Source organism: Podarcis melisellensis (assembly GCF_964234715.1).
Source record: "Podarcis melisellensis genome assembly, chromosome: 14".
Lineage (NCBI taxonomy): Eukaryota > Metazoa > Chordata > Lepidosauria > Squamata > Lacertidae > Podarcis > Podarcis melisellensis.
The window spans coordinates 41,903,157-41,930,431 of record NC_138546.1 but is presented as its reverse complement, the minus strand read 5'-3'; the positions used below and the strand labels follow the sequence as shown (position 1 = coordinate 41,930,431).

Genomic DNA, 27,275 nt, shown 5'->3' with positions numbered 1-27,275 from the left:
AAAATAAATCTTTGTATTCAAATTATATATTGCCTATTTTTTTATGCCTTCTACAAACAAATTGTTGAGGGGACTGTGTGTGTGTCTACACAAACACGTGGTGTGTTTGCCAAACTGGGTCTCTGACCCAGGTGACAGAAAGCCTACTTTTGCTCCTGGACACACCACCCACTAACAGCAGCAGTCAAAATAATTGTTTTAAAAGTGTAGAAGTGGTTAATATCAAACTATTCAATACTGTGTTTAAAAAGCTGGTTTCGTTATTAAATAGAATTACTGTAAAAATGTGATTGATGCTGAAATTAGGGTTCTTATTCCCCACCCCGTTCTCATAGGAGGTATGTCCAGCTACGGACATCCTCAAGAGTATGCTCATTGAAATTAATGAATTTAAGTTAATCACACCCAGTAACTTCAATGAGTCTAGTCCGAGTAGGACAAGCACTGAATACAACACAATATTCTTTTTATAGTTTTGTTCTTTTGTACATAATTTTTATTTAAATTTTCTGTTTTGCAATTTAAAATACTCATTTTGCATCCTTAAGATATCAATCTCTTCCCTTCTTCTCTTTCCATGGTTCATTTTACATATCACAAATCCCTGTGTATTTTATAAAAACTACACCAATTGGTTTTCCATTATTACATCCATCAAAAATTATTTACAGTTGAATTTATCTTAATGCTGCCAGCGTTTTCAGCTGTACAGTACACAATTATTCCCCATATGGCCAACAAACGTTTGCCAGTCTTCTTTAAACGTATGTTCTCCTTGTTCTCTTATTCTAAATATCAAGTCTGCAAGTTGTGCATTTTTAAAAATATAGTTTTGTACACTTGCTTCTGAGAGTAGTATTGCCGCGGCCTCTTAACGGCTGCATTTTGGCATCCTGGCAGCAACAATAATTTTAGATGACAAGGGAGAAACTATGGATGTAGAATAATAATAATAATAATAATAATAATAATAATAATAATAATAATAATAATTTATTTATACCCCGCCCATCTGGCTGGGTTTCCCCAGCCACTCTGGGCGGCTTTCAACAAAACACTAAAATACAATAACCTATTAAACATTAAAAGCTTCCCTAAAGCAAAGGACAGAGTCAGAAGAGCTGTCAAAAAAAGCAATATGGATGCTTTGGAGGAATTAATAATGATGTTTAATGTTAATAATTATTAATAGCATTCATAATAATGTTTGGAGGAATTGATAATTGGAGGAATTGATAAGAAAAACGCCCCTTCCCCTTACTCCCGTGTATTTTAATCGAGTTCATGGCCCCCACTGAATAAGAGGGAGGCGGTTAGAGCAACGACCATAACTTGGCACGCGCCAGTGGCGGCGGTTGGCCTGAGGGACAAACCGTCTTCGCCTCGACTTGGCGCGCTAGCGGGATCGGCGCATGCGCCGGCGGTTGCCCGCACGCGCAGACGGCGGGGTCGGTTGCGGAGCGGAGACCTTCGCTGAGAGGGAACTTTCTCCACACGCGCGCGCGCGCACACACACTTCAGTTTTCCTGGTGCGCAGGCGCGTAGGAGGAGGCCGTTGCTCCGGGCGACCTGGCAGCCGGCCTTCTCCTCAGGAAAAGCTGAGGGGAGGGAGGATGTGGCGGCGGCGGCGGCGAATCCCGGCGTCGCCCGCCAGGCGCTGAGAGGGAGAGAGCGCGCGAGAAAAAAGGCCCATGGCGGAGTTCCTGCCGGTGCCCGGGCTGTTCCTGCGGGAGGAGCCGCTTCCCGGGCCGGATGCGTCCGAGACGGAGGCCGAGCTGTCCCTCAGCCTGGCGCGCACCAAGACCCGCTCGTACGGGAGCACGGCCACCGTGGCGGCGCCGCTGGCCGAGCGCTACGTCGAGCACCGCATCAGCGCCTGCGACACCCTGCAAGGCATCGCGCTCAAGTACGGCGTGACGGTAGGTGATGGCTGGGCCGGCAGGGTCGCTGGCGTCCTTGCTATAGGCATGGGTAAGAGGACGCGGGTTGGGGGGGGGAAGCGCCTGAACATGTGCAGAGTGCCGTCTTCTTCTGGGGGTTCCCAGAAGAAGAAGTAATTGCGGGATGGATAAGCGAAAACGAGCGGCCCCCCTTTATCTGAAGCATGTGCAGAGTGCCCCCCACGTTCTCAGTGATCTGCTGGATTCTCAGACATATGTGAGTGTTAGGAAGAGTACACTTAGAAGCGTAGAATTGTAGAGTCGGAAGGAACCCCCAGGGTCATCTAGTCCAACCCCCTGCAATGCAGGAATCTAAACCAAAGCCTATATGACGGATGGCCATCCAACCTCTGCTTAAAAATCTCCAATGAAGAAGAAGAAGAGGAGGAGCAGTTTGGACTTGATACAGTGGTACCTCGCAATTAATTCGTTCTGCGAGTTTTTTCATTCTGCGAGTTTTTCCGTCTTGCGAAGCACGGATTCCCTGGGTATTAACGGTTTGAAGAAAAAGGAAACAAACTCGCAAGACGTTTTCGTCTTGCGAAGCAAGCCCATAGGGAAATTCGTCTTGCGAAGCAACTCAAACAACGAAAAACTCTTTCGTCTTGCGAGTTTTTCGTCTTACGAGGCATTCGTCTTGCGAGGTACCACTGTATCCCGCTTTATTACTACCCTAAGGAGTCTCAAAGCGGCTAACATTCTCCTTTCCCTTCCTCCCCCACAAGAAACACTCTGTGAGGTGAGTGGGGCTGAGAGACTTCAGAGAAGTGTGACTGGCCCAAGGTCACCCAGCAGCTGCATGTGGAGGAGCGGAGACTAGAACCCGGTTCCCCAGATTATGAGTCCACCGCTCTTAACCACTGCACCACACTGGCTCTCAATGAGGCAGAGTTCACAACCTCCTGAGGGAGACCATTCCACGGTCGAACCACTCTTATTGTCAGAAAGTTCTTCCTGGTGTTTAGTGTTTCTTGTAACTTGAAGCCATTGGTTCAAGTCTTGGTCCCTAGACTCTTTTCACATGTACAGTGGTACCTCAGGTTAAGTACGTAATTCGTTCCGGAGGTCCGTTCTTAATCTGAAACTGTTCTTAACCTGAAGCACCACTTTAGCTAATGGGGCCTCCTGCTGCTGCCACGCCGCCGGAGCACAATTTCTGTTCTCATCCTGAAGCAAAGTTCTTAACCTGAAGCACTATTTCTGGGTTCTTTAACCCGAAGTGTATGTAACCTGAAGCGTATGTAACCCAAGGTACCATTGTATTGCTAGTAAGCCAGATTCCCCCCCCCCCAATTTTATATTTGTGCAGAGAGGGCCTTCCTCCTCCTCCTCAAACTAATTATAGATAGATCCCCAGACATCTGTGACTGATGTAGTCTATAAACATGTACAGAAGGCTTTTCTCCCCCTCCCCCTGCCCTTTGGCTCTGCTAGTCCCTCAGGCATCTGTGCTTGATATGAAGAGAGTGCTTCTCTTTGCGGGTGTGCTGAGCCCCAAGCATCTGTGACTGACAGAAGAATGTTTGTCTGAGCATGTACAGAGGGCCTTTCGTCTCTCCTCCCAATAACTCGAAGCCCCTTAGGCATTTGAGATTGATATGTGGACAATACTTGTGCAATAGGTATGCAGCCCAGTAACCCAAGTCAGCTTTTGGGGCATCTGTGAGTGATAAGAAGTATGTACAGAGGGCCTGCCTTCTCTTCTTCCCCTGCAATAATTACAGATAGCTCCTGAGGCACCTGTGACAGATAAAAGGAGAACAATTCACTCTGAATATGTGTAGAGGGGCTCCCACTACAAATTGCCCCTCAGGCATCTGTGATTGATGTGAGAAAAATGCTTTCCTTTGAATCTGTGCAGTGTCCTCATGTCCCGTCCCCCCCAACATGGATATCTGTAGATGGCACCTCAGATGTTGAGCTGGAAGAGCTGCTAGAATCTAGACAGATGTGCTTGGAACTCTAGCACATCTGTCTTTAGCACTAAAGTTGTAAGAACACAGGGAAGTGCCTTATGCTGATTCACTGCATTGGTCCATCTAGGCTCAGTAATCTCTACTGTGAGAGGCAGCTGTTCTCCAGGATTTCAGGTAGGAGCTTTTACCAGCTCTACCTAAAGATGCCTGGGATTGAACCTGGGACCTTCTGAACGCAATGCAGATTCTCTACATTGGTCTACTGTCCTCCCCCAAAGACATAATTGGGCAGCAGACAAAATGTCAATGTTTCATGTGTAGCTGCCCTGCTGTGGTCACCTTTCAGCATGAAGAGAGTATCTTCACCATCATAAGAGGTACTAAAGCCAGCAGCTTAGGAACTGGTTAGGGACTTTCAGAGATACCTGAGCTCCAGCACCTCTAGCTTTAAGAACAAAGACATGGTCAGGTATGTTGCTCTGTGTAAAGAAAGTTTTATTGGAAGATTCTCTGCGTAGCAGGAGAGGTGATGTTTGTTACACAACTGTTGCACTTCCCCAACCTTACTGAACTGTGATTCAGTTTGTTGCCTTGGCCGAATGTCTTCTCTTTAGTATGAGTTATTTAAAGATTCACCCAGATACAAAAGAAGGTGAAGTGGTTGTTTTGGGTGACAATACATTTTAGCAGAAATATCTCAGAGAAGAAACAAACAAGTGTTTCCCAACCTTTTCCTGACAGTGGCTCCTTTCCGATCTTGTTTCCTTCCTGTGGCCCCCCATGGGCAGGGGGGCAGCTTCCCCCAAAAGTAAAAATCAGTACAAATCAGTACAAATCTGAGGTTCTGTTCCCCCTAACAAAAGCCTGCTCCCCTAACAAAAATCCTGGCTACGCTCATGCCCCCCCAACCAACTGGAAGAAAGGTAGTTATTTAAATGTTTTGTTTGTAAATAGAACATGTTTTATTTATAATTTTTATAATTTATACAAAATACAATTACATTAAATGATAGGAACATAATGAAATATTGTTGAAGCAGAAAAACATAGAATCATGGAGCTGGAAGGGACCCCAGTGGTCATCTACTCTAACTCCCTGCAATGTAGGAAACTCGGCTAAAGCATCCATGACAGGTGGCCATCCATCATCTGCTTAGAAACCTCCAAGGAAGGAGAGTCCAGAACCTCCTGAGGGAGATCCATCTTCCATGTATTATAAAAAATAAGCAACACTTATTTCACCCCAGTTATTTAACATAGAGAGGGAAACCTACAGATACAGTCCAAAAGGTGCACAGGGAGTTCTGTATATAAGGGATAATTTTAAAAAGCAAGTGGTCCTCACTGACCTGGTGCAGAAAGATTTTGTCATCCAGAGGAGCCCTGGCTACCTACACAAAACACTATAGCCCCACAAAGCATTACCTGGTAGTAAGGCCCACTGAACTCAGTGTGGCTTTCTTCTGAGTAGACAGTTATTTACTAGAGGCAAGTCAGCAGCACCAGACGACTCCGCTTGGCTGGGCGCTGGGGTGGATTTCACTCTGTGCCTTGCAGAGCCAGGCCAACGCTGTCAACAGGCCCTGTGCCCCTTGGCAACATCCAAAGGCCCTGATCCTTTTGGCGCTGGGGTGGATTGCACCCTGCGCCTTGCTGAGTCAGGCCCAGGCTACCACCTGGCCCAGCACTGGTGGCAGCAACAAGCAGCTCCTGCTCTCCCAGCCCTACCCATTGCCACTCCACCCCTGCACTTACCTGACCTGGGGGTTCTGAGAGGAAACAAACCAGGATTGCTCCAAGAAAAAGTACACGGCAAAACATAGCGCTACTTTTTGCGGATAGCCAGCCAATCAGGATTTTTTTAAAAAAATATTTCCCTTCTCACTTCCCTCTGTGGCCCCCTAGCCTCGTGCCAAGGCCCCCCCCCCCATTTATGCGATTTTCACCTGTGTCCCCCTTGGAATATCCTGGCCCCCCCAAGGGGCCATATGGCCCCCAGTTGGGAAACAGTGGTTTAAGGTGCATCCCAACAATCCCTTGCAGAGTGGTTGGGGAGATTTAGGTGCAACTCCTGGAATATGTGCTGCTACCAGGAGTCCAGGAGTTGTTTCAACCTTTCTAAGGAGATCCTGAGCTAGTCTCATGGGTTGCTAGAGACAGCAAACTCTTGGACTAACATTCACACTGGGCTTGTCCTTGAAGAAGGTAGAAAAACTTGGAAACGTACATCAGACATAAGACAATTACTGATGTAATGGAATGGGTTACTAATAGTATTGCATATGCTAAGCTAATTACTAAAGCATATTTATGAAATAAGCATTCGTGCTAGTAAGGGGTTTTTATATATAATTATAAAGTCAAGTTACACACATAAGTGCACTAATTTACCTGTTACATGGCATACAGCAAGACAATGAACCATCTAATGAAAGAGCTAGGAACTAGCTCACCAGCCTGCTGCCAAAAATGCTATCCTGGGAAGCAAACCGTGTTTTTTACATAGTGGGAGATGGATGTTACAGCAATAACCCTGTCCACTTCTGCCTCAGATCCCACCCACTTTCGGCATGCAGCTTCTAAACATTTGGTATGAGGCAATGTGACCCTTGAAGAAAGAAAAGTTCCCATCTCTGATGTAAAATGTTGTTTCATTAAAACTCATTGCGCAAGGGACTTTGTTTAGAGATAACTATGGGTCTAGAACTTTTCGAAAGCAAAGGCTTCTAGTTTTGGATCTTCTGTCTTAATAAGATAAGAAGAAGGTGTGCTTTGTTTATAGTTAATAACAGTTTGCAATTTTATAACAGATTTATGTAGCAATTATATAGAAGATTGCAGAGTTCAGGTATTGGAAGATTATAAAAACAGGAGGATAGCTCATGTTGGTACAGTGGGATGAACTTTCTCATGACAGGATAGCATCTCATGCAGCCAGGTGCTGGATTCTAGTACCTATAATGATTTCTCAGTCCCTGGTCCCCATTATTGACTCATAATAACAATATGACCTAAAGTGCTGTATTTGTAGTGCTTCATCTCATTCCTATGGTTCAATATTTATATAGAAAAGCAGAAATTAACAAGCATGATTAATAGAAAGCTACTGATTTAGATTTAAGGGATAGGTGTAAATTAACATGTTTGTATTTAGATATCATTTTAACCAGGATGTTAAAAATTCCTTTGAAGTTTTATATTTCTTGAGCCATGTGCTAGAGAAGCAGAAGGGAAACAAAATCTTGAGTTACGTAATAGCTTTATGTGCATTATTTATTAAGCTGCGCTGTGGCTGCTACATTTTCTTGCTAGCCCATAGTGAAAACAACGCCTCAGAGAAAATATTGTGTTTCTTGGTTGATACTACTCTACTTGAGATGATTCACATATATGGAGAAACTGTTGCCTGTTAGTGAAAAATATATAAAAACCAGTTTCAATAAACAAAAACACAAAACTGTTTCATAAAGTTATGGAAATAAAAAAGAAAATGCAATTTAATTTCAGGGTTTTTTATTTGTCTAGTTAGAGCTGGAAATACAGTTTGTCTCCAAAACCTTTACTGTAACTTAAATATTCACATGTCTATGGTAGGCACCTGTTATTTCAGCTGTAATAGGACATAGGGCTTCATGTTGATGGTTAGTCTAGTTCCATGACTGTTAATTACAAGCTTTTCCTAACACCATCGTGGGATTTTTGGATGGCTGATGGTGTGGTGCAGTTAGAGCCACAGCTCTTCAGTTATGCCATCTTTAATGTCACTGTAGTTACGTGATATTTTATGTTTATTACTTGACGAGTTAACTGGCAAATGAAGGAGAGTGGAAGGGATGTAAATAAGATGACAAGGCCCTCTTTCACACTTGTTTCTAGCAAGTGCTGGAAGGGGCACCAAGGCTGGCAACTAGAAAGTCAGATAAGCTCTTGGGACCCCTAATTTTCAAGTTCCATGGAATATTTTGCATTAGGTGCCCTGGTTCATGACTTCCAGTTCCATTAATCTGCTGAATGAGTGAGAGATAACTTGCCTGGTTGCCTGGCATTTAAATTCAATTTGTGTTTTGCAGCATTATTTTCTATTTTTTGCAAGAAACATTATTATGGGGCACCAATAAGAGAATATGCCCAAAGGGATCATATTTTATTGTTTAATTTCATTATTGAAAGATACATTTTATAGCGTATATTTGAAAGAAGAGATGGTAAAGTTGCCGAGACATTACATTTAAGAAGGAAATGTGTGTCATGAAGCTGTTTGTAGAAAACTGATAAACAATCTTTACTTGAATCAGTAAACATAGTTTTATGTCTGTTTCAGATGGAGCAAATAAAAAGGGCAAATAAACTGTTCACCAATGACTGTATATTTCTGAGAAAAACATTGAATATCCCTGTTATATCTGAGAAGCCTTTGCTGTTTAATGGACTTAACTCATTGGAGTCTCCAGAGAATGAAGCTGACACCCCCTCTTCTTGTGAAGATGGACCAATGACAGTTCAGGAAGACAACTCTTCACCCAGTCCTCAAGAGCCTGACAATCAGCTCCCTCCACCTGAAGAATTATCTGCCAAAGATTTTCTACATAGACTGGACTTGCAGATCAAGATGTCCAAGCAGGCAGCTCGGAAACTAAAACCTGAAGATAACAGGTAAAGAAAAAAGAAAACTGTCTGCTTATTTAAACACAATTTGAGGGCTTGATGTGGATAATACTTAGAACAGTAGCATACAAAACAGAGAGTTACCCACTAAAGCACAGTACCGTTGGAAAGGGTTTACAATTTTTCCTGAAAATTTTGAGAATTTTCTTTAAATTCTAGTATTTGAGCTTCCATTTTACAGATTTGGTTAGGCAAATTCCAGATACTTTGATCAGCTCAGTGGCTAAAATTTTACACACCCACCCACACCCCTAGAGAACTGAAGTAATTCCGTTTTTAAAAACTTTGAGAAAAGCAAAAATACAAAAGACCAAAGACCTTTCCAGAGTTTAATCTTCCTGCCCTGCCCTGGTCTCAGCAATACTAATAAGATTGGCCTCCTCATCGACAATCAGATCATGGATGAGGGAGAACTTGTTCAGAATCAACCCACCATTCAACAGCAGCAGCCACAGCAGACCTGAGGGCTGGCACACAGCACAGTCACTAATTGCCTGTGCTATGTGTCCCTTCCCGCACCAAACCTCCCCCTACCCTGAACTACTGTGATTGCCTCTCCACTCTCCCAGCTCCTCCCAGGCACATTTCACCTCCTTCAATAAAAAAGACAACAGTTAAGATAATTGTAGCAGCCATCATCATCATCATCATTTATTTATTTATGTTGTTGTTTAGCCGTTTAGTTGTGTCCAACTCTTCATGACCCCATGGACCAGAGCAGCCAGGCACTCCTGTCTTCCACTGCCTCCTGCAGTTTGGTCAAACTCATGCTGGTAGCTTCGAGAACACTGTCCAGCCATCTCGTCCTCTGTCGTCCCCTTCTCCTTGTGCCCTCCATCTTTCCCAGCATCAGGGTCTTTTCCAGGGAGTCTCCTCATGAGGTGGCCAAAGTATTGGAGTCTCAGCTTTAGGATCTGTCCTTCCAGTGAGCACTCAGGGCTGATTTCCTTAAGAATGGATAGGTTTGATCTTGCAGTCTCAAGAGTCTCTTCCAGCACCTTAATTCAAAAGCATTAATTCTTTGGCAATCAGCAGAATAAAGGGTATTTATTTATACCCTTCCCACTTGACTGGGTTGCCCCAGCCACTCTGGGTGGCTTCCAACATAATAAAAACACTAACTATCTGTTTGATGTCTGATTGGAGAACATTCCACAGGGTGGGTGCCACTACTGAGAAGCTGCCAGTTGCACCAATACAACTTGCACACCAACAAGGCCAGGAGCAAACTTTTCCACCCTTTTCTTCCCTTCTCAGGGAGATGACAGGGCTCTCCCTCCCTCTTCCTTTCCCTCCCACTCCAGACTGTAGCAGTGCAGATTTTTGCAAGCATCTCTATGGCCTCATTCATTCTTGACCTTTTGTTAATGCACAGTAATTATTTCCTTGCTCAGGGCAACAGTTCTATTTCTTCTGTGCCTTTGTATTTTACTTTTGCCTTTTTTATTTTGATAAAAATTAAAGGTGTGCATTTAGCTTATTTTTAGAAATTCTTTTAGTAAAACAAAACGCTCTTTGCGGAAAGGTTGCAATAATTTAGTTCAATTCCTTTGATAAATGCAGTCCCCCCCCCCATCTTTCTATGATACAGTCCATTTGGCAGGTGGCTAAGTTTGAATTATAGTTCTAAAAATGACATTTGTTCTGCTCGATAGGGACGCTGAAAGATATTTAATTTTATTCTTTTAATTTCATTTAATTTTATTTGTTGGCCAAAACCATCTTCCTTTTGTTAAATGTTTTGATGTTTTCTTAATACACGCAGGGTGTATGTATGCCATAATTCCATGGGACCATTGGGAGCATAGAAATAGCCCAGAATGTAGAGGTGGGAGCAGAATTCAGTTTCCTAATGTAGCTGAATATGATTTCAAATATTGTTGGAAGGACTTAATTGCCCTTGCCCTTGCCATGATTAGCAAAGCCATAATAAATTGTGCAAAGTATCAAGAACTGCTGCCCAGAAGCAGTCACTACTTAAGGCTGCAACAAATAGAAAGGTTGCAAGCCCATGCCATAAGTGCAGCTGAGAGACTAGCAACTTTTGCCATCTGTCCTGGAACTTTTTCACCCCAGCTTGTCATTAGAAAAACTTGTAACTAAGAAGTTGTACTTGCATCTGCATATTTCTTATTTGCTACTGATCTATTTTTTCCCTTTTGTGGTATGTTTTTGTAGATTGTAAGCCTGAGGGCAGGGATTATATTTTATTTCATTTTACGTAGTCAACATATAAAGTCGTACCTTGGTTCTCGAACGCCTTGTGACTCGAACGTTTTGGCTCCTGAACACCGCAAACCCGGAAGTAAGTGTTGCGGTTTGTGAACTTTTTTTGGAAGCTGAACGTCTGATGCGACGTCCGATTGAGTTCAGAAAGCTCCTGCAGCCAATCGGAAGCCGCACCTTGGTTTTCGGAAGTCAAACGGACTTCCAGAATGGATAGCGTTTGAGAACTAAGGTACAACTGTAGACTTCTCACTGTATACAAAATGCTTGTGGGCTCGCTTGATACATTGCTGCTCGAAAATTGTGAAGATTTCCTACAAGGAATGACCATTCTGCTACATTCTTTAAATGCTTTACTTTGTGGAGTAAATTTTATAAGCACCTGGAAACATTTTCACAAGCTTCCTTTTTTCTCAGCAGGGAGGACGATGAGGAAAACTCCTATGCAACTTCTTATCAGCAGCAGTAGAAGATGACTGAAGAGCTGGAATCAAAACTGTTCTTAAAGAACTAAATATCTGAGGATTCAAAAGCAAATCTTTTGGATTGATTTATTATCGTGTACTTGTTACAAGTCGTATATAGGTAACTCCACTAACTATACTTGCACTAAAATTATTTGACCTTCGCCTTCTGCAGGCCAATGTCCTTTTACTATACATTAATAAAGGAAGTGATCCTTCCAAAACTAGTAATTGCCTTCGTATTTCTGCTATGAAAATATATCCCTGAGACAACTCTGAATCAGGATCGTTAGGAAAGAGCTGTATATACTTATAAGATAAAGTGTAAGGAAGATTAAGTATTTATGATGAAAGTCATTATTATGGAGCCTTGAGATAGATAAGCCTGTCATGCAGATTTTGTGCATATCGGAGCTGACGGATACAGCTCTGAATATTTTTTTCTCCATGTGTGTGTACATGTGTCTTTATATAGATATAAAAATATGTATAGAAAGATATTTGTTCTTAAAATGAGCCAGTTTTAACTGTTTTGGAAATCAGTTGAGATTTTAAAGTATGTATGGCACAATACCTTGCTCGGAGACTTTTTTAAACAAAGGGAAGAACCTTGGTAAAAATGTATTGTTCTTTGTGTCAGGGTAATGTTCAAAACATAGATACTTGTGTGCAGATATATGTAGTTTTCATGTAATAAATGCAAAATGCACTTTAAGAAAGTGAACTGTCTTTGTTTTTCAGCCTATCTGTATAGAAAATACAGAATGTCTGGTGCTTTGCAAATACATTTCAAAAATATGCTTTTCTGTTTCATTTGAGTGTATTAAAATTTCCAAAGCTGTCATAGTGTCTGACTTTTTTTCTAACTACTGCAGCTTTATTTTAAATACATTAATTTTATGACCATAAAGAAAAATGTATCTATTGATTATGCTTTTTTATTCTTTATGCTTTCTGAAAAACTGAAATCAGAAATGTAATATCTTGGTTGTGGAAAATGAATGAGGATGCTATTGTATATGTCAGGGTTGGGGAACTTCAGGTTACAATATTCTGCCCCATCTATTGCCAGCGGTTCATTGCACCGGCACTGCAAAGATGGATAGAAGTCTCACCATTTGCTTGTGTCTGGAACTACTATGCATACAAATTATAAGGACCTTGGTGGGCACATAATTTAAGGTTTGTCTCATCCCTTTACAATACATCCATGTGACTTGTGATCAGGATTCTGAAAGATCATCTCACCCCTTATATATAAATTTGATCATTGTGCTCTGCAGGCAAGGGCCTCCTACAGACACTGTCTTATCTGGTCTGGTCTGCACAATATAGGAATCTGGCCTTCAGTGTCGTGGCACCTACCCTTTGGAATTGCCTCCGGTCAAATATCAGACAGTCACAGAGAGAATAAACACCATGGTGCATCTGCAGCAGCCCAACCAGATGCCTTCATTTACCCCAGCTGCAACAAAGCATGTCTCTCCTGTATCGGTGTCTACAGCCACAGCAGGTGCTTGCTACAACCTTGACTTCACCCTCAAAGGCGCAATCCTCCATTGTCTCCTGAGACAGATTGATGTCAGCAAACATACCCTCTTTCAACACGCCTTTTAAGCAGAGAGCTTTCCCGGTCTGCATCTGTATTGGAATTGTTTTTCGGTATTTTAATTGTTTTACCAGTTAGTGTTTGCTGCCCTGGGAAGAAGAGTGGGATATAAATGCAATTAATTGTTTAATATATGTCCCTATTTAAAATCAAGTGCAGTACTTCTATACTTCGAAGGAACACAGCCATTCAGTGTCTCACAGCAGCCCTGAGTTCTGTTTTGAAAAGCAACTGCAAAGTTCTAAGGTTTTCATTTCAACTATCCCTGCCCCCCCCCCGCTCCTTTTTATTCAAGCCCAGTGAAAGCTGTTGCCATAAGGATTGACGTTGGAGTGAAATGAATCCGCTTTAAGTTCTCCCTATAGATTTCCTGTCAACGCTTCTTCACTTTCTTTGAAAGAGAAACCTCCAGTGGAATTGTTTTGCACTTACCAGGGGTGTTATGAGATGCACTTACTTGCATCTCATAACTCCATGCAGCTTGAAGAGAACAATTATCCTAGTGCCCAAATCAGTGGGTGAACGACATCTTTCGTATTTGTTTTAACCTCTGGAAATGTGTTTTAAATACTTTCACATGCATATCTAGAGAAATTCATGAAGGAGAGTGCCATCGATGGCACTTGTGGACGGAGACAGTAATGTATCTGAACACCAGTTGTTGGAAATCACAGGAGGGGAGTTTCCAGGTTTTCCAGAGGTATCTGGTTGGCCACTGAGAACAGGATGCTAGACTAGATTAGCCACTGGCCTCATCCAGCAGTCTCCCTTTGTTCTTAAATAGTATGTCTATTCTGCAGGTTTTGTAAGTAAAAAAAAAAAGGTAAAGGACCCCTGGATGGGTAAGTCCAGTCAAAGACAACTATGGGGTTGCAGCACTCATCTCGCTCTATAGGCCGAGGGAGCCGGCATTTGTCCACAGACAGCTTTCCACGTCATGTGGCCAGCAGGACTAAACTGCTTCTGGCACAAGGGGACACCGTGATGGAAACCAGACCACACGGAAATGCCATTTACCTTCCCACCATAGTGTTTCCTATTTATCTACTTGCACTGGCATGCTTTTGAATTGCTAGGTTGGCAGGAGCTGGGACAAAGCAATGGGAGCTCACCCGGTTGCAGGGATTCGAACCACCAATCTTCTGATTGGCAAGCTTAAGAGGCTCAGTGGTTTAGACCACAGCGCCACCCACGTTTTTTAAGTGGCAGGTGTGGGTTTGGGCAGACTTCTGAAATAAAAGATTCTGAACTCTTCCTTGTCAGAATGATTTCTGGGAGACAGACATACTATTGTAGACAATTGCATTCAGCTCATAGCAGGCCCATTTAAATTAAGGGACCCAAGTTAGTTATGTCCATCACTTTAAATGGATCTATTCTAAGCAGGAGTAGCATTGGATACACGTCACAGTTTCCACATTTTGTACAGATCCTTGGATATAGCATTTCTGTTCTTACTGGCACCTTTCTGAAATCAGTTGGAATAGGTTTCAAATAGGTTTTGCATCACAAAACATGTGTCTCACAAAAAATGTGTCTCAAATGGCAGATTTCTCTCCACCCCCAATGCATGTTCAGAGACTTCTATAATAATTTCCACAGTACAGGATCATAGCCTTCAGAGAGGCAATGCACGAAAAAAAAGAAAACCTGCGCCAATGTATCTTGTAGTAAAGCATTTAATAAAGTACAGTATCAGAAACAGGATTGTATTAGAAAAGTGTATTGTGAATGTGGTATACTTCTGTTACATTTGCCCGTCAGCCATAGTCTTAAATAGTGAAGACACCTCAAAATACCTAAATTCTAAAAGATACTTTGAATGTTAAAAAAAAAATATTAATGGTGCTGCATGGAATTACAACTGGAGATGTACAGGATACCTACTTCATTCCATGGAGGTGATAAGAGAAAATGCTTGCAAGCTGTGGTCTGAAAATTGCTACTAAAATGCTGTGATAGCAAAAGCCTTCAATTGTCAGGGTACCATATTGGGCATCTGCAGTGGTAATCGTGATGACCGAAATTGCTCACTTTGGCCTTTTAACACAAGCCACAGCCCTTCTGCAGTGCAGGGTGATGAATGAGGCTGCCTCCTCTTTGCATTGTCATCTCATGCCATGAAAAGCCGTTGCGTTTGATGCAGCCTAACTGAGCCCGTGCACCGAACAAAAGCAGAGGGAAATGAACCTGCCGTTGTTGGTGCAAGGTTCCCTCGCCATTAAAAAGACACTGGGTTGTATCCAATGCAGTGCTAAGTCACTTAGTGGTCTCCTTGTTAACTATGCTCAGTGGTAGAGTATTTGCCTTGCATGGAGAAGGTCCCAGGTTCATCCTCAGGTATCTCCGGGGGGGGGGGGGGTGCTGCCAGTCAGAGTAGACAACACTGAACTGGATGGTCTGACTCAGTACAAGGCAGCATCCTGTGTTCCAGTGTGTGTCAGAACAATGGCATGTACCATTTCCTGCCAGCTCTTGCACGTTGCTAGGTCAGGGATGGATCCATTCCACACAACTGGGCTGACAAATCTAGGAAATGCCACACATGGAGACCCATTTTGTGTTTTCCACCAGTCTTTATTCTACTTTCTCCTCTTTCTCTATTCCTTAATAGGAACCACAAAGAACTTTGCCTTTTTATCCCTCTGTTCCCCCTCCTCTGCACACAACTTCTCTGCATCTTGACAGCTTCTGCTACAACCTTCATGCTAAGGACTTGCAAATCTGCTTCTCTAGCACAAGTCTTGCTAAATGTCCAACACAGCTCTAATTCTCTTGTTGGAAAAAAAGCCTGGGGTCATCTTTACCTCCTTCCTTCATCACCTAAAATGCAAGCAAATTCTGCTTCTTGCTTCCAGCACCTCCAGGCTAGATCGGTTTCTTTCTATACGACTAGTGAAACTATTATCTGCACCTAGTATCCTGTGGTTAATAGCACCTCTGCCTATCACTTCCTTAAATCTTTCAAGTGATGCCCTATAGCTATTTGCAATCGAGCACATCATCCCACATCCTTCTCTTTAAAACCCACTCTTATTTCTTCCCTATCGCCTCCCTCCGCTAAACTCAAAATTAGGCTCCTTTCTTTTCTGCCCATTATGCAAAAGCTTGTTTGTCACCACTCCGGCTCCTACGCACATCTATCTTTGGTTAAAATGGGGAGCCTCTTACACCTCCTGTATCTGAGCCACATTCCTCTCCCTCTTTGGCATGCTACTCCCTACTCCCTTTATGTATCTTCTCAAAATTAACTTTTTCAGCAACCCCAGCCACACTTTCATCTGACCATTGCCAGCTAGCTGTTCTTTTAGTGGGAAATTGCAGTCAGCCGTAACTATGAATGAGTGCTAGTTAATGCACGAAGGGGTTAAGATCAGAGAGATCTATTCCTAGACTCAGACCACACCATCTCACCTCCTCCTTCTCTTCTCTCACTCTCTTTGCACCATGTAATCCAACCTCAGACTGCTTGCTTGAAACCACCTTTCTGTATTTTGTACCCAGGAGTATTCCACTTGTGTTCTCTTTGCGGTTGCATGGAACAACACATGAATCAGAACTTTCGATTTTGTAAGTAAAGTATTTTAACCTTACTTAAGTGTGTGTTCATTGTCAGAGGGATAAAGGGGCAAGCACAGTAAGCAGACGAAATGGGATATGAAAACAACCTATATTCCCATGCTATACTGCTGCTTGACTCTGTGACTGTTTTAAACTCCGCTTGGGGAGTGTGTTAAGCCCCATGTTTTGAAGCCAGGCATCCAGCCACTTCTTTTGTTAATAACCCACACGTGGGTCACACAGATCTAATCACCCCCACACTTTCCCCCATTCCTTTTTTCTTTCCAGATACAGTAAGTCCTCTTTGGAGCTCCACATGTGTGATGTGCACAGTGTCTAGCACATGCAAACCACTACACAACTAAAGTAGTTGCCAGAATTCTATTCCTAGCTGCAACAATCCCAGGAAGGCTTTAAAATGTGTGGCAACTTTCTCTTCTAAAATGGGGGAATCTCCGCAGGTCCTAGTTCTGCGTATGATTTAGGGAGGCAGAGGTGGGGGAAATGGAAGCTGTATTTTTCCTACAGAGGAATATTCAGACACTCCTAGATAAGTGAATGGTAACCCTAACCCTGGACTGGGTGCAGAAGTATTTTCTTTTGTCTGCCCTGATTCTTCAAACATTCAGCTTCACTCAATGCCCCATAGGTTCTATTATTATAAAAGGAGAGAGGGAAAATGTCTCTATTTTGCTTTCTACACACAATGTCTAATCTTATTTACTTCTAAGTTTGTTCTGGGTATAAGCTTTTGTGTGCATGCACACAAAAGCTTATACCCAGAACAAACTTAGTTGGTCTCCAAGGTGCTACTGGACAATTTTTTAAATTTTTTAAATTTATTTCAACTGTGTCAGACCAACACAGCTACCTACCTGAATCTTATTTACTTCTATCACGTCCTACCTTATTCACATTTTTTCTGAACTCCAAAGCCCCAGATATTGTAACCTTTCCTCATGGGTGGATGTTTATTTCTTTTCTCACTTATTTCTTCTCTCTTTTAATACTCATCAAACCATTTCCCTTGCGCAACTGGAAAGCCCATGTGTTGTTGTTGTTTTATTATTGCATTGTTGCTTCTCCTTCCAACTTTTTACAGTCATGATTTTGGTAAATCAGTTGTTCCCCAAAGCTGTGTGCCACAACATACCACAGTACAGTGGCGTAGCGTGGATTATCAGCACCCGGGGCAAGGCAAGTAATTTGCGCCCCCTAACCCATGGATTTCCCTAACCCCCAGATGTTGCGCCCGGTGCGGCCGGCCCCCCCTGCACCCCCCACGCTACGCCACTGCCACAGTAGAACCAAGACAAGAAGTTACTGGTAAGCAGTGAAATCATAAAAGTCCCTCCTGGACTACAAATTCCCATCTGCAAAAGAGGCTGCCTGCTGCAACTCTGCATGATATCCAACTCTAGTCTTAGCTTTCCCCCCCAGCCAATCTCTGCTTCTGAAAGGGCAGATTATTCTGTCACAACAATTCAGGATATGTGATTGGATCATTCAGCTATTCCTGAGGCAGCAATGAGTAAACAAACAAACCCCTGTGTTGCAAAATATGAGTCAGCAATATCAAAAGCAACACAATGGCCAGAAACAATTACAATTTGAAAAACTTTATGGAATAATTCAAAACATCAAAACTAACAAACTGAAGTCTCTGAAAGTCCTTAAATGAATCATGGTGCCAGACTTTACCCAGTGGAGAGCAAGCTGTGAAGCTTTGTATAATCAGCAAATGTCCAATTCTGATGTCCGGCTCTGAACTCTGCTGAAGAGTGTTTCCGGATAACAACTACTGTTTTGTTGAATTCTTCATCAGCCAATTAGTTCAACACTCATAAGTAGAAAGATTTGTAATTTCTTCATTAACCAATCTTTTTTCAAATAGATATAATAAACATGAGAATGAAAAATACTCTGGAACAGTGCTCATGTGATCAGTGACTACATAATCACATGAGCACTATTCCGGTTTTGAATAGTTCCATAAGGTTTTCCACATTGTAATTGTTTCTGGCCATTGTGTTGCTTTTGATGTTGCTGATTCCTGAGGCAGCAGCAGCAGAATAGCCTGTCCTCTGATGAAGCTGATCATTGTCTCTTTGCATGTGCCTAGGGCAATTTGGAGGCATGTTCAAAATTCATTTAAGCTTTATTTTTTAAAAAAGACATGCTTCCCACACACTGCATAGCTGTATCTGCTTAGGTGTAAGAGGGATATAGAGCTGATAAAAGTATGTTTCATCTCTTAGACATTTGGAAAACACTGGGTTGCGTTCAACTTGACCAGGGTTTCCCAAACATGGGTCTCCAGCTGTTTTTGGACTACAACTCCCAGCATTCTAAGCTAGCAGGACCAGTGGTCAGGGATGATGGGAATTGTAGTCCAAAAACAGCTGGAGACCCAAGTTTGGGAAACCCGGAAGTAGACCCACAGAACTTAACAAATAAAAGTTAGCCATGCCTATTAACTTCAGTGGGTCTCCTCTGAGTAGGACTAACACTGGATACACTCCATTGTGCTAAATGGCCATTCAATCTCCAACAAGCTTGAGGCTATAATAGCAATTTCCTTCGATGCAGGCCAAAAGTTCAAAACTTTGCATGGTCTGACTGGCAGAAGTGATGAGCAACCTATATTGATATTGAAACCTCTCATCCTAAGCACACTTCTAATTCTAGGCTCCTCAAATGCTTTGTCTTTAAATTTCTCCTCCTCCTCATAAATTAACAGCTATTTACATGTGCCATTAGGCTACTCACATCAAGAATTCCATTCTTTAGACATGCAGAGAAATAACACTTATTAAAGAACTATGAAGGTGTGTTAATGACAACATTGCTGGTGTACCTGACCATAGCAATGCCGTGACAAAACAGTTCCTTCTCCCTGTAAGATCTACTTTAAAGGCTTGATGCAGTGTGTCGAACATGTAGCAGCTATTCAGTGGCACACAGACAGGGACACAATACAGAATGCACCAAACAGCGAGGAAATGGCGACATACGAATTCAAACGGGACCATCTTTGACACCAAATAATAGGAACGACAAATGGGAACCCGAATGTGAGATTTCTTAATATTTAGTTGCATCGTTCTCATCCTAATAATGCCCTTTGCAAATGCACAGAGTGGCATCTCTACAAAGCCACTGAATGGTGGAACAAGTTGGCGGATGCTTGGCGTGAGGAGGAAGAGATATTCACCAAAGCACCCACCTTCTCTAGAGGATGTCAAAAATTAGGCTAACGGCAACATGATGCCAGCATTTTACCCTGTTGACTAGAAAGTGGGCAGCAAAAAACCCCTGCCTCAAGTGGAATGGTTGATGCACAGGGGAACATGAAGATGCAGTCATAGTGGGTTGTGAACCAAGGCTTTTCACCTGGAAGAAATTCAGTACAACGCAGAGAGAATACTTTCTAATAATCTTGGGGTGAGAGGAGAGGGCAGGGAGAAAGGAGGTTCAACTAGGTGTGGGTGAAGCTCGACTAGAATTCCCTACAGCTTCAAGAGACGTCCCCCTTGCTGCTCTTTACAGGCTGCCATAGATACGTTTGATCACGTCTGCCTCTTCTTTATCCAGGATGCCCTTGTCTACGTAAGCGTCGGCTTGCTGGTCGATGAAGTCCCGCAACTTAGAAAGATCGTAATCTGGAACACAAGAAAGGATTCATGCAGCAAGCCTCCTCGGTGTCAAGTTCTCCCAGTAAACTTAACGTTTTCATTGCCAAAGGAGGGTTTTAAAAAGTTTTTGCGAAGGTTTCCTAGCGCCTCTAGAAGTCCACAGTTCTTTTAGCACAGGACAGTGTGGCAGCGAAGCCAAACTTCAACCGTTGTCCAAACCTGAGATGGTGGTTATGCCTCTCCTCCTTAACTACACCCTGTAGCCTAATTTTACCTGATGGTCAAGGGATAGAGACTTTATTCAGGTTCCCAGGTTCAGATGACACACTAAGTCAAGCCTGGACTTGTGATGTATTGTGCTGAAAGGGCTGGGGAGCAGAAGAGGCAGTGCCGGATTTATGTATAAGCTAAACAAGCTATAGTTTAGGGCCCCACTCTCTTGGGGGTCCCCCCAAAAAATTAAAGGGAAAAAGCTGGATGTACATTTCCAAAATATATGATAAAAAACAAAATAAACCTACATACAGCAACAGTGTTCTGTGTTGTGTAGGCTCCTATGATGTAAGTAATGGTCCCCGCCTGCTAGCCTGCTCCCTAAAATATCACTGGTTTGCTGATTTCTATATATAGGGTGCCTACATTCTGCATGTGCAAATGGCTTTAGATACCTATTGGGTCCATAAATTACCATATAGCATATAGGTAAAGGTACCCCTGACCATTAGGTCCAGTCGCGGACGACTCTGGGGTTGCGGCGCTCATCTGACTCCAAAGGCCAAGAGAGCTGGCGTTTGTCCGCAGACAGTTTTTCCGGGTCATGTAGCCAGCATGACTAAGCCGCTTCTGGTGAGCCACAACAGTGCACGGAAATGATGTTTACCTTCCCGCCAGAGTGGTACCTATTGATCTGCTTGCACTTTGATGTGCTTTCGAACTGCTTAGGTGGGCAGGAAGTGGGACTGAACAACGGGAGCTCACCCTGTTGTGGGGATTCGAACCGCCGACCTTCTGATCAGCAAGCCCTAGGCTCTGTGGTTTAGATATATGTGGTTTATATATACTGTAGCATATATTCAACACAAAAAACAATGACAATTTGTTGTTGACAAAGGACAGCTGGACATATAAAGGCCCCATTACCTTCAGTAGCTGAGGGCCTCATCAAACCTAAATCTGGCCCTGCAAACACCTCTCCAGAGCACACCTGCACAGTTTCTGTAAGCCACAGTCTGGCTTACCATGACAGGTGAATGCAGCATGGAACCCTACATTAATTTCCAGCCTAGAAATTGGCAGGACTCCCCTTTAATTTGTATATTCAGATCAGCCTACTGTGAAAATATCTGCAAACACAAAAGATAATGACCAAGCCATCACATTTCACAGCACTCGCTTTCCAGGGCTGTTTAGAGAAAATGGATAATCGCTCAGTTCATTTATCTGAATTGAATGCGCAAAGAGGCCTCCCTGTCACTTAGTTCATATTCATTGCAGCATTCGGCCCAACATTCCAGATGACGGGGCAAATATATAGGGGATAAGGTCGTTGCAAATTTGCAGATTACGGCTAATTTGGTAAATATGTTTCACGGCACTCTGATAATTAACAGACAAAGCATGTCGCTTATCTCTGTTAAGTTCGGTGGAAAAGTATTGTAATGGGCACATTAACAAAAAATCAGCAATATCTTCCCATCTGCTGTCTCAATTAACACTGATGCCTAAGGAACACTGTTGTACCATTTCCCCAGGCGTGATTGCAGAGCTTTTCAGATTAATAATTCAAATACCATTGCCAAGTTTGTACTTGCTGTGCCATCTCATATCGCTCTCCCCATTCCCCCTTCATTGTGTCTTCTTTCAAATTTTCTTTTGTTAACTCTATATTGGTTATATTGGCCAGTGCGGTGTAGTGGTTAAGAGTGGTGGACTCGTAATCTGGGGAACCGGGTTCGCTTCCCTGCTCCTCCACATGCAGCTGCTGGGTGACCTTGGGCCAGTCACACTTCTCTGAAGTCTCTCAGCCCCACTCACCTCACAGAGTGTTTGTTGTGGGGGAGGAAGGGAAAGGAGAATGTTAGCCGCTTTGAGACTCCTTAAAGGGAGTGAAAGGCGGGATATCAAATCCAAACTCTTCTTCTTAAATGAATCTACACTAGTATCCCATACTAGTTCACTCTCAGAATTGTGTGCTCACGTCTTTAATTTCATTTTATTCCGGTTTCGTTTAATGGAACGATTAACGATCTGTGGTCAACTGTTTGTGGGGCATGGAGGCATAAGGCTGCAGGCAGATGCAAAACAGCAAAAACAACACAAATCTAAATGCTGGCAGTCCAGTACCTTGAAATTATTTAGTTATTTAGGGTGCAATGTTAACAGCAGCAGCTGGTTCCTATTGGGTCTGGTAGGGCAGAAGGGAGGGAGACCAAACGGTAGGTGGAGCTGGAGTCAATGACAGGCAGAGCCTCTCCACTGATTGGTTGTAAGCCAGAACTCAGGCAGGTGGGACCTGCTGAGCTTGGTGGGAAAACACCCCAATTGCCCTGATAAACCAGCCTCCAGTCCAATCTTATATACATATTCACCTGGAGTAAGCCTTATTGAACTCAAGGGAGCCTAGCTCAGAGCAGGCATGTCTAGGATTGCACTATCTACGTAATGATATATATATATATATTTTAAATTAAACCATCTACTTACATATAATTAAAAAAAAAATGAAATCAAGATAAACTTTTTTATAAAAGCATGGAAATGGTTTATGGAATATTTCCAAACAAACTTTAAACAGATAAGAACATTGGCAGGATTATTGTAATAACCTGCAGTTTTATAAGAATATATATTTAAAGTAGATGAATAAATGAGCAAATTATGTTAATTTGGATATGCAGAAAATATTAAAAAATAAATTTATGGAACCAGAGAAAGAGGGAGAAGAAACTCAAGTTTTGAAATGTTAAAATGATTGTAAAATTATTGAAATGTATAAAACTGAAAATCAATGTGTGTATGTGTGCATAAAACACACACACACACATACATATATATGGTACATAACATGGTACATAATTTCCGTTGTACAAATGTAGGTAGAGAACAACCTTAATTTTATTTCTTGAAATGAATGTTTCTTATTTATGCCAGCAAATCAGCCCATAGAGTCAGTGGTGTAGTGTGAGGTGTGCACAGGGCAGTTGCCCCGGGTGCAAAATTGCTAGGGGCACAAATTTCGGCACCCAGTGCTGCCTCAGTACAGCTGCACGCTTCCGTCACTGGGCTCTGGTGAAAACGACTTCTCCATGTGAACCAGGAAGTGACCTCTCCAGACAATGGAACGCCTCCTTTTCTTATTTCTGCAGCTGCAATCTCCTGGGTGACATGGATGCCATTAGGCAGCTGAATGTGCATGCGTCCTCTGCCCATTTTTCCCTCCCTAACACCCTCTCCCCCTCTGCGTTGCCCTGGGCACTGTCAACCCACGCTATGCAAGTCCTATGGTGTGATGAAATCCTATGATCGACTTTGTCTATTTAGCCATAATAAAGCAAGTAAATAAATTATAAGTGAATGAAAGCACACTGCTGAGCTGTAAAGTCCATTATCCCAGGGCTCAACAAACAAACAAACAAACAAACAAACAAACAAACAAACAAACATCATTCAGGGAGGAGCTCCTCCCCATCACAAAAGCGTTTGTCCCACCCTACCTTCTTTCTTTCCTTCCTTGTTGTGCTTCTTTAGCCATTCTATGTTCTTTCTGATGGCTTCCAAATATGCCTCTGCTTTCCCTTCAAGAGCAAGAGAAAAGGGAAATCGAACTATTTAGGACCAAGCCCAAATATTCAGGGTAGCTATAGGCAATTAGAGATGGGGGTGGGAATCATTTTGGTTCTCGTTTAAAGCGGAATCTACCAAATCCACTTTCCATTTTTTTAATAATATTTTTTATTAATTTTAACATATAAATTATAAAATGTACCACAAAACTTATCACTTATACAATCTCTTTAGATTTCCGTCAGCGCCTCTGATTATCCACCGTTTTAATCACTTCTTATGCATTTCTTAACTTTATATTGCCTTTACATCTCTTAACAAATCATCCTCCCCCTTGTCCATTTTTACAATACTTCTAATAATACTCCTCACAAAACTTCTTGCAACCCTACAAACGTCGTCTGTTTTTCCACAACTACTTTTCAAATAGTCTGTAAATTTACTCCAGTCTTCCATGAATTTCTGGTCTTGCCGATTTCGAATCCTTCCTGTTAGTTTATCTAATTAGCCACTCCCGACCTAAAGGGGGGGGGGTTTGCGGGCTCACGCCCCCATCTACAATCTCGCGGGGCTGACGCCAGCCCCACGGGACTCAGGGATTCCCCTATCTCATTAATATTCATCACCCACAGCTAGGGGCGGGCTTACCAGGTGCTCTTAAGGTCGGGGCAGCCCTGGCTCGCCCCTTTTCTTTCCTACAGCAGCTGCAGTTTCCCACCACCCGCCCCCTAGGTTTGCATTCGGATTTTGCTATGGGCTTCGGCTGGTCGCCGCAAGGGGCCTGGTAGGAGTTTTTCCATTTGGCTAATTGGCTGTGATTTTGAAGCCACTTGGTTTTTTCGCCTACCTCGTAGCAAAACGTCACAACTCCTGGTTTTGGCGGTTAGGCATTGGCAAGGGTATTGTTATGCAAATGAAATCGGGGGGGGGGGAGGAACGCCATCCCCTCCCCTAAATCTTGAAGGGTAGTTCGTTAAAGGACTCCGGGGGGCGTCGCCTCATCCGAAACCTATGGAGGCTAGGGCCTAAAGCGCGCCCCCGAGCAGTAACCCCTTGGGGAGCGCCTAGGGATGTGCATCTCGGAGGCTCCCCCTGTTGGTGCTTAACCCTTCCCGGTTAGACCGGATAGTCTGTTAGGGCCAATGCCTAAGGCCAATACTGCTCTTACCTGTAATCAATAAAGTTGTGGCCATTTTCGCCCATTAACCTAAATTCTGGTGTCCGGTGTCTTTATTCACTCCATCTGTGGGAGGGGGCGGGAATCGCCACACAACTGCATAGTCCATTAACTTCATCCTACCAAATTCACTTTCCAAAGCAATCTGAGATCCAAAACACAACTATCCTTTGAAATTCACACTTATATGAATTTTAGGATGCAGTTCTCCAACCAAATGAAATGTTCACAAAAAAGGCCTATTTTAGGGGGAAGTTATGCATAAAAATGAACTAATATTAATAACAACACATTTATTACCCACCCTTCACCATAAGGTTATTACAATCCAAAACACAATGTTAAAAATAACTTTTAAGGACTATAACTTAAAAAAACTTATTACAATAAAATGACATAAAAAGGGCGGGTCCTGAAAAATAACATACAAAAATGCATCAGATTAGGAGAAATTGCTTCCAAAATTTGTACGTGAATCAGAACTGCATACTAAAACATGTTTCATTACGAAAATGCTGAAGAATTTTCACAAGGATTTTAAAAGAAGCAAATTGCTGTAGAAATTTGGAGTACTGAGTTTACAATTGGAAAAACAAACAGAACTGAGAAAACTGTGATTGGCAAATCTTCCCATTCTTATAGGCAATGATTCATTACAGCATGTCTTAAACACAATCTATTATTAGAATTCGGGAAGGTACATTTTAAAAGGAACTAACTCTTGTTCAAGTTCAACATCTCCAAAAGGAAACATCCCAGTTCATATTTGCTACTTTACAAAAAGAACTAGTTTGGTTCACAGTCAGTTCAAGTTTACCCACATAATCCTTGGCAAGCACCCCTCCCCAAATTTCAGCATTCAGAATGTTACAAGCTGCTGCACAATAGAGACTAAGAAAACGTCAAAACACACACAAAGCGGAATGTAAATTATATAATTTAATTTATCCTCCCCCAAATTATGATTTTAAGCTTAATAATAATAATAATAATAATAATAATAATAATAATAATAATTTATTATTTGTACCCTGCCCATCTGGCTGGGTTTCCCCAGCCACTCTGGGCGGCTTCCAACAAAGACCAAAAATACACTAAAATGTCACACATTAAAAACTTCCCTAAACATGGCTGCCTTCAGATGTCTTCTGAATGTCAGGTAGTTGTTTATTCCTTTGACATCTAATCCAGAACGTGGCTGCCAGACTGGTGACTGGGAGCAGCTGCAGGGACCATATAAAATTGGTCTTGAAGGATCTACACTGGCTCCCGGTACATTTCTGAGCACAATTCAAAGTGCTGATGCTGACCTTTAAAGCCCTAAACAGCCTCGGTCCAGTATATCTGAAGGAGCATCTCCACCCCCATCATTCAGCTCGGACTCTGATGTTTGATGTTTTATTCTGTTTTAATATTCTGTTGGGAGCTGCCCAGAGTGGCTGAGGAAACCCAGCCAGACAGGCAGGGTATAAATAAACTATTCTTATTCTTATTCAGTTGCTGGGAATTGTAACTCTGTGAGAGGTAAACTTCAGTGCCCAGAATTCTCTGAGGGAAAAAAGGTGGGCCAGATGCTTGGTGGCTACCTGAAGTTGCCCAGTGATGCCCTGGGCCTGGCAGAGAGAGTGTTCCTGGAGCCCAGAGCCCATTGGCTCCCATCCTTGGCCAGGCTCTGACCTCACAACCAGCTGTGGAATCCTGGGGAATGTTTTGTTTCCTAGGAGCTAGTGTGGTGTAGTGGTTAAGAGCGGTAGACTCGTAATCTGGGGAACCGGGTTCGCGTCTCCGCTCCTCCAAATGCAGCTGCTGGGTGACCTTGGGCCAGTCACACTTCTCTGAAGTCTCTCAGCCCCACTCACCTCACAGAGTGTTTGGTGTGGGGGAGGAAGGGAAAGGAGAATGTTAGCTGCTTTGAGACTCCTTAAAGGGAGTGAAAGGCGGGATATCAAATCCAAACTACTATTCTTCTTCTTCTTCTTCTTCTTCTTCTTCTTCTTCTTCTTCCTCTTCTTCTTCCTCTTCCTCTTCTTCTTCTTCCTCTTCTTCTTGGAGACCAGGTGAGTTGCTTGAAAGGATCCCTGGCTAAGCTGAAAGCCCAGACAGTTGGAGCAGTTAGCAGCCATTCAGATCCCTTCTTCTGTTCTTGTTTTAAAAGCTGTTCAAATGAATTGACCGACTTTCTGGACATTTTCGGTTTTCTACCCCCATGGACCTTCTCCATGGCACCCCCCATGGCGTTCTCTGGTCCATGGGGTCACGAAGAGTCGGACACGACTAAACGACTAAACAACAAAACAAC

The 27,275-nt window shown here is 42.8% G+C and overlaps 2 protein-coding genes across 2 annotated transcripts in view; one reads left to right on the top strand and one right to left on the bottom strand.

Moving 5' to 3' along the window:
* The first annotated feature begins 1,446 nt into the window (after positions 1 to 1,446).
* On the top strand, positions 1,447 to 12,055 carry LYSMD2 (LysM domain containing 2). Its single transcript, XM_081888799.1, has 3 exons — positions 1,447 to 1,919; positions 8,178 to 8,509; positions 11,168 to 12,055. The coding sequence occupies exons 1-3, from the start codon at positions 1,692 to 1,694 to the stop codon at positions 11,214 to 11,216; spliced, it is 609 nt and encodes a 202-aa protein (XP_081744925.1). The 5' UTR covers positions 1,447 to 1,691; the 3' UTR covers positions 11,217 to 12,055.
* Positions 12,056 to 18,520: 6,465 nt separating this feature from the next.
* The window catches only part of SCG3 (secretogranin III), a 49,200-nt gene continuing 40,445 nt past the window's right edge, over positions 18,521 to 27,275 (bottom strand). Inside the window, exons 11-12 of the mRNA XM_081888653.1 lie at positions 23,730 to 23,810; positions 18,521 to 20,043 (exon numbers count right to left, since the gene is read on the bottom strand). Coding sequence (XP_081744779.1) covers positions 19,925 to 20,043; positions 23,730 to 23,810 — 200 coding nt within the window. The 3' untranslated portion in view covers positions 18,521 to 19,924. The remainder of the gene's footprint in view (positions 20,044 to 23,729; positions 23,811 to 27,275) is intronic.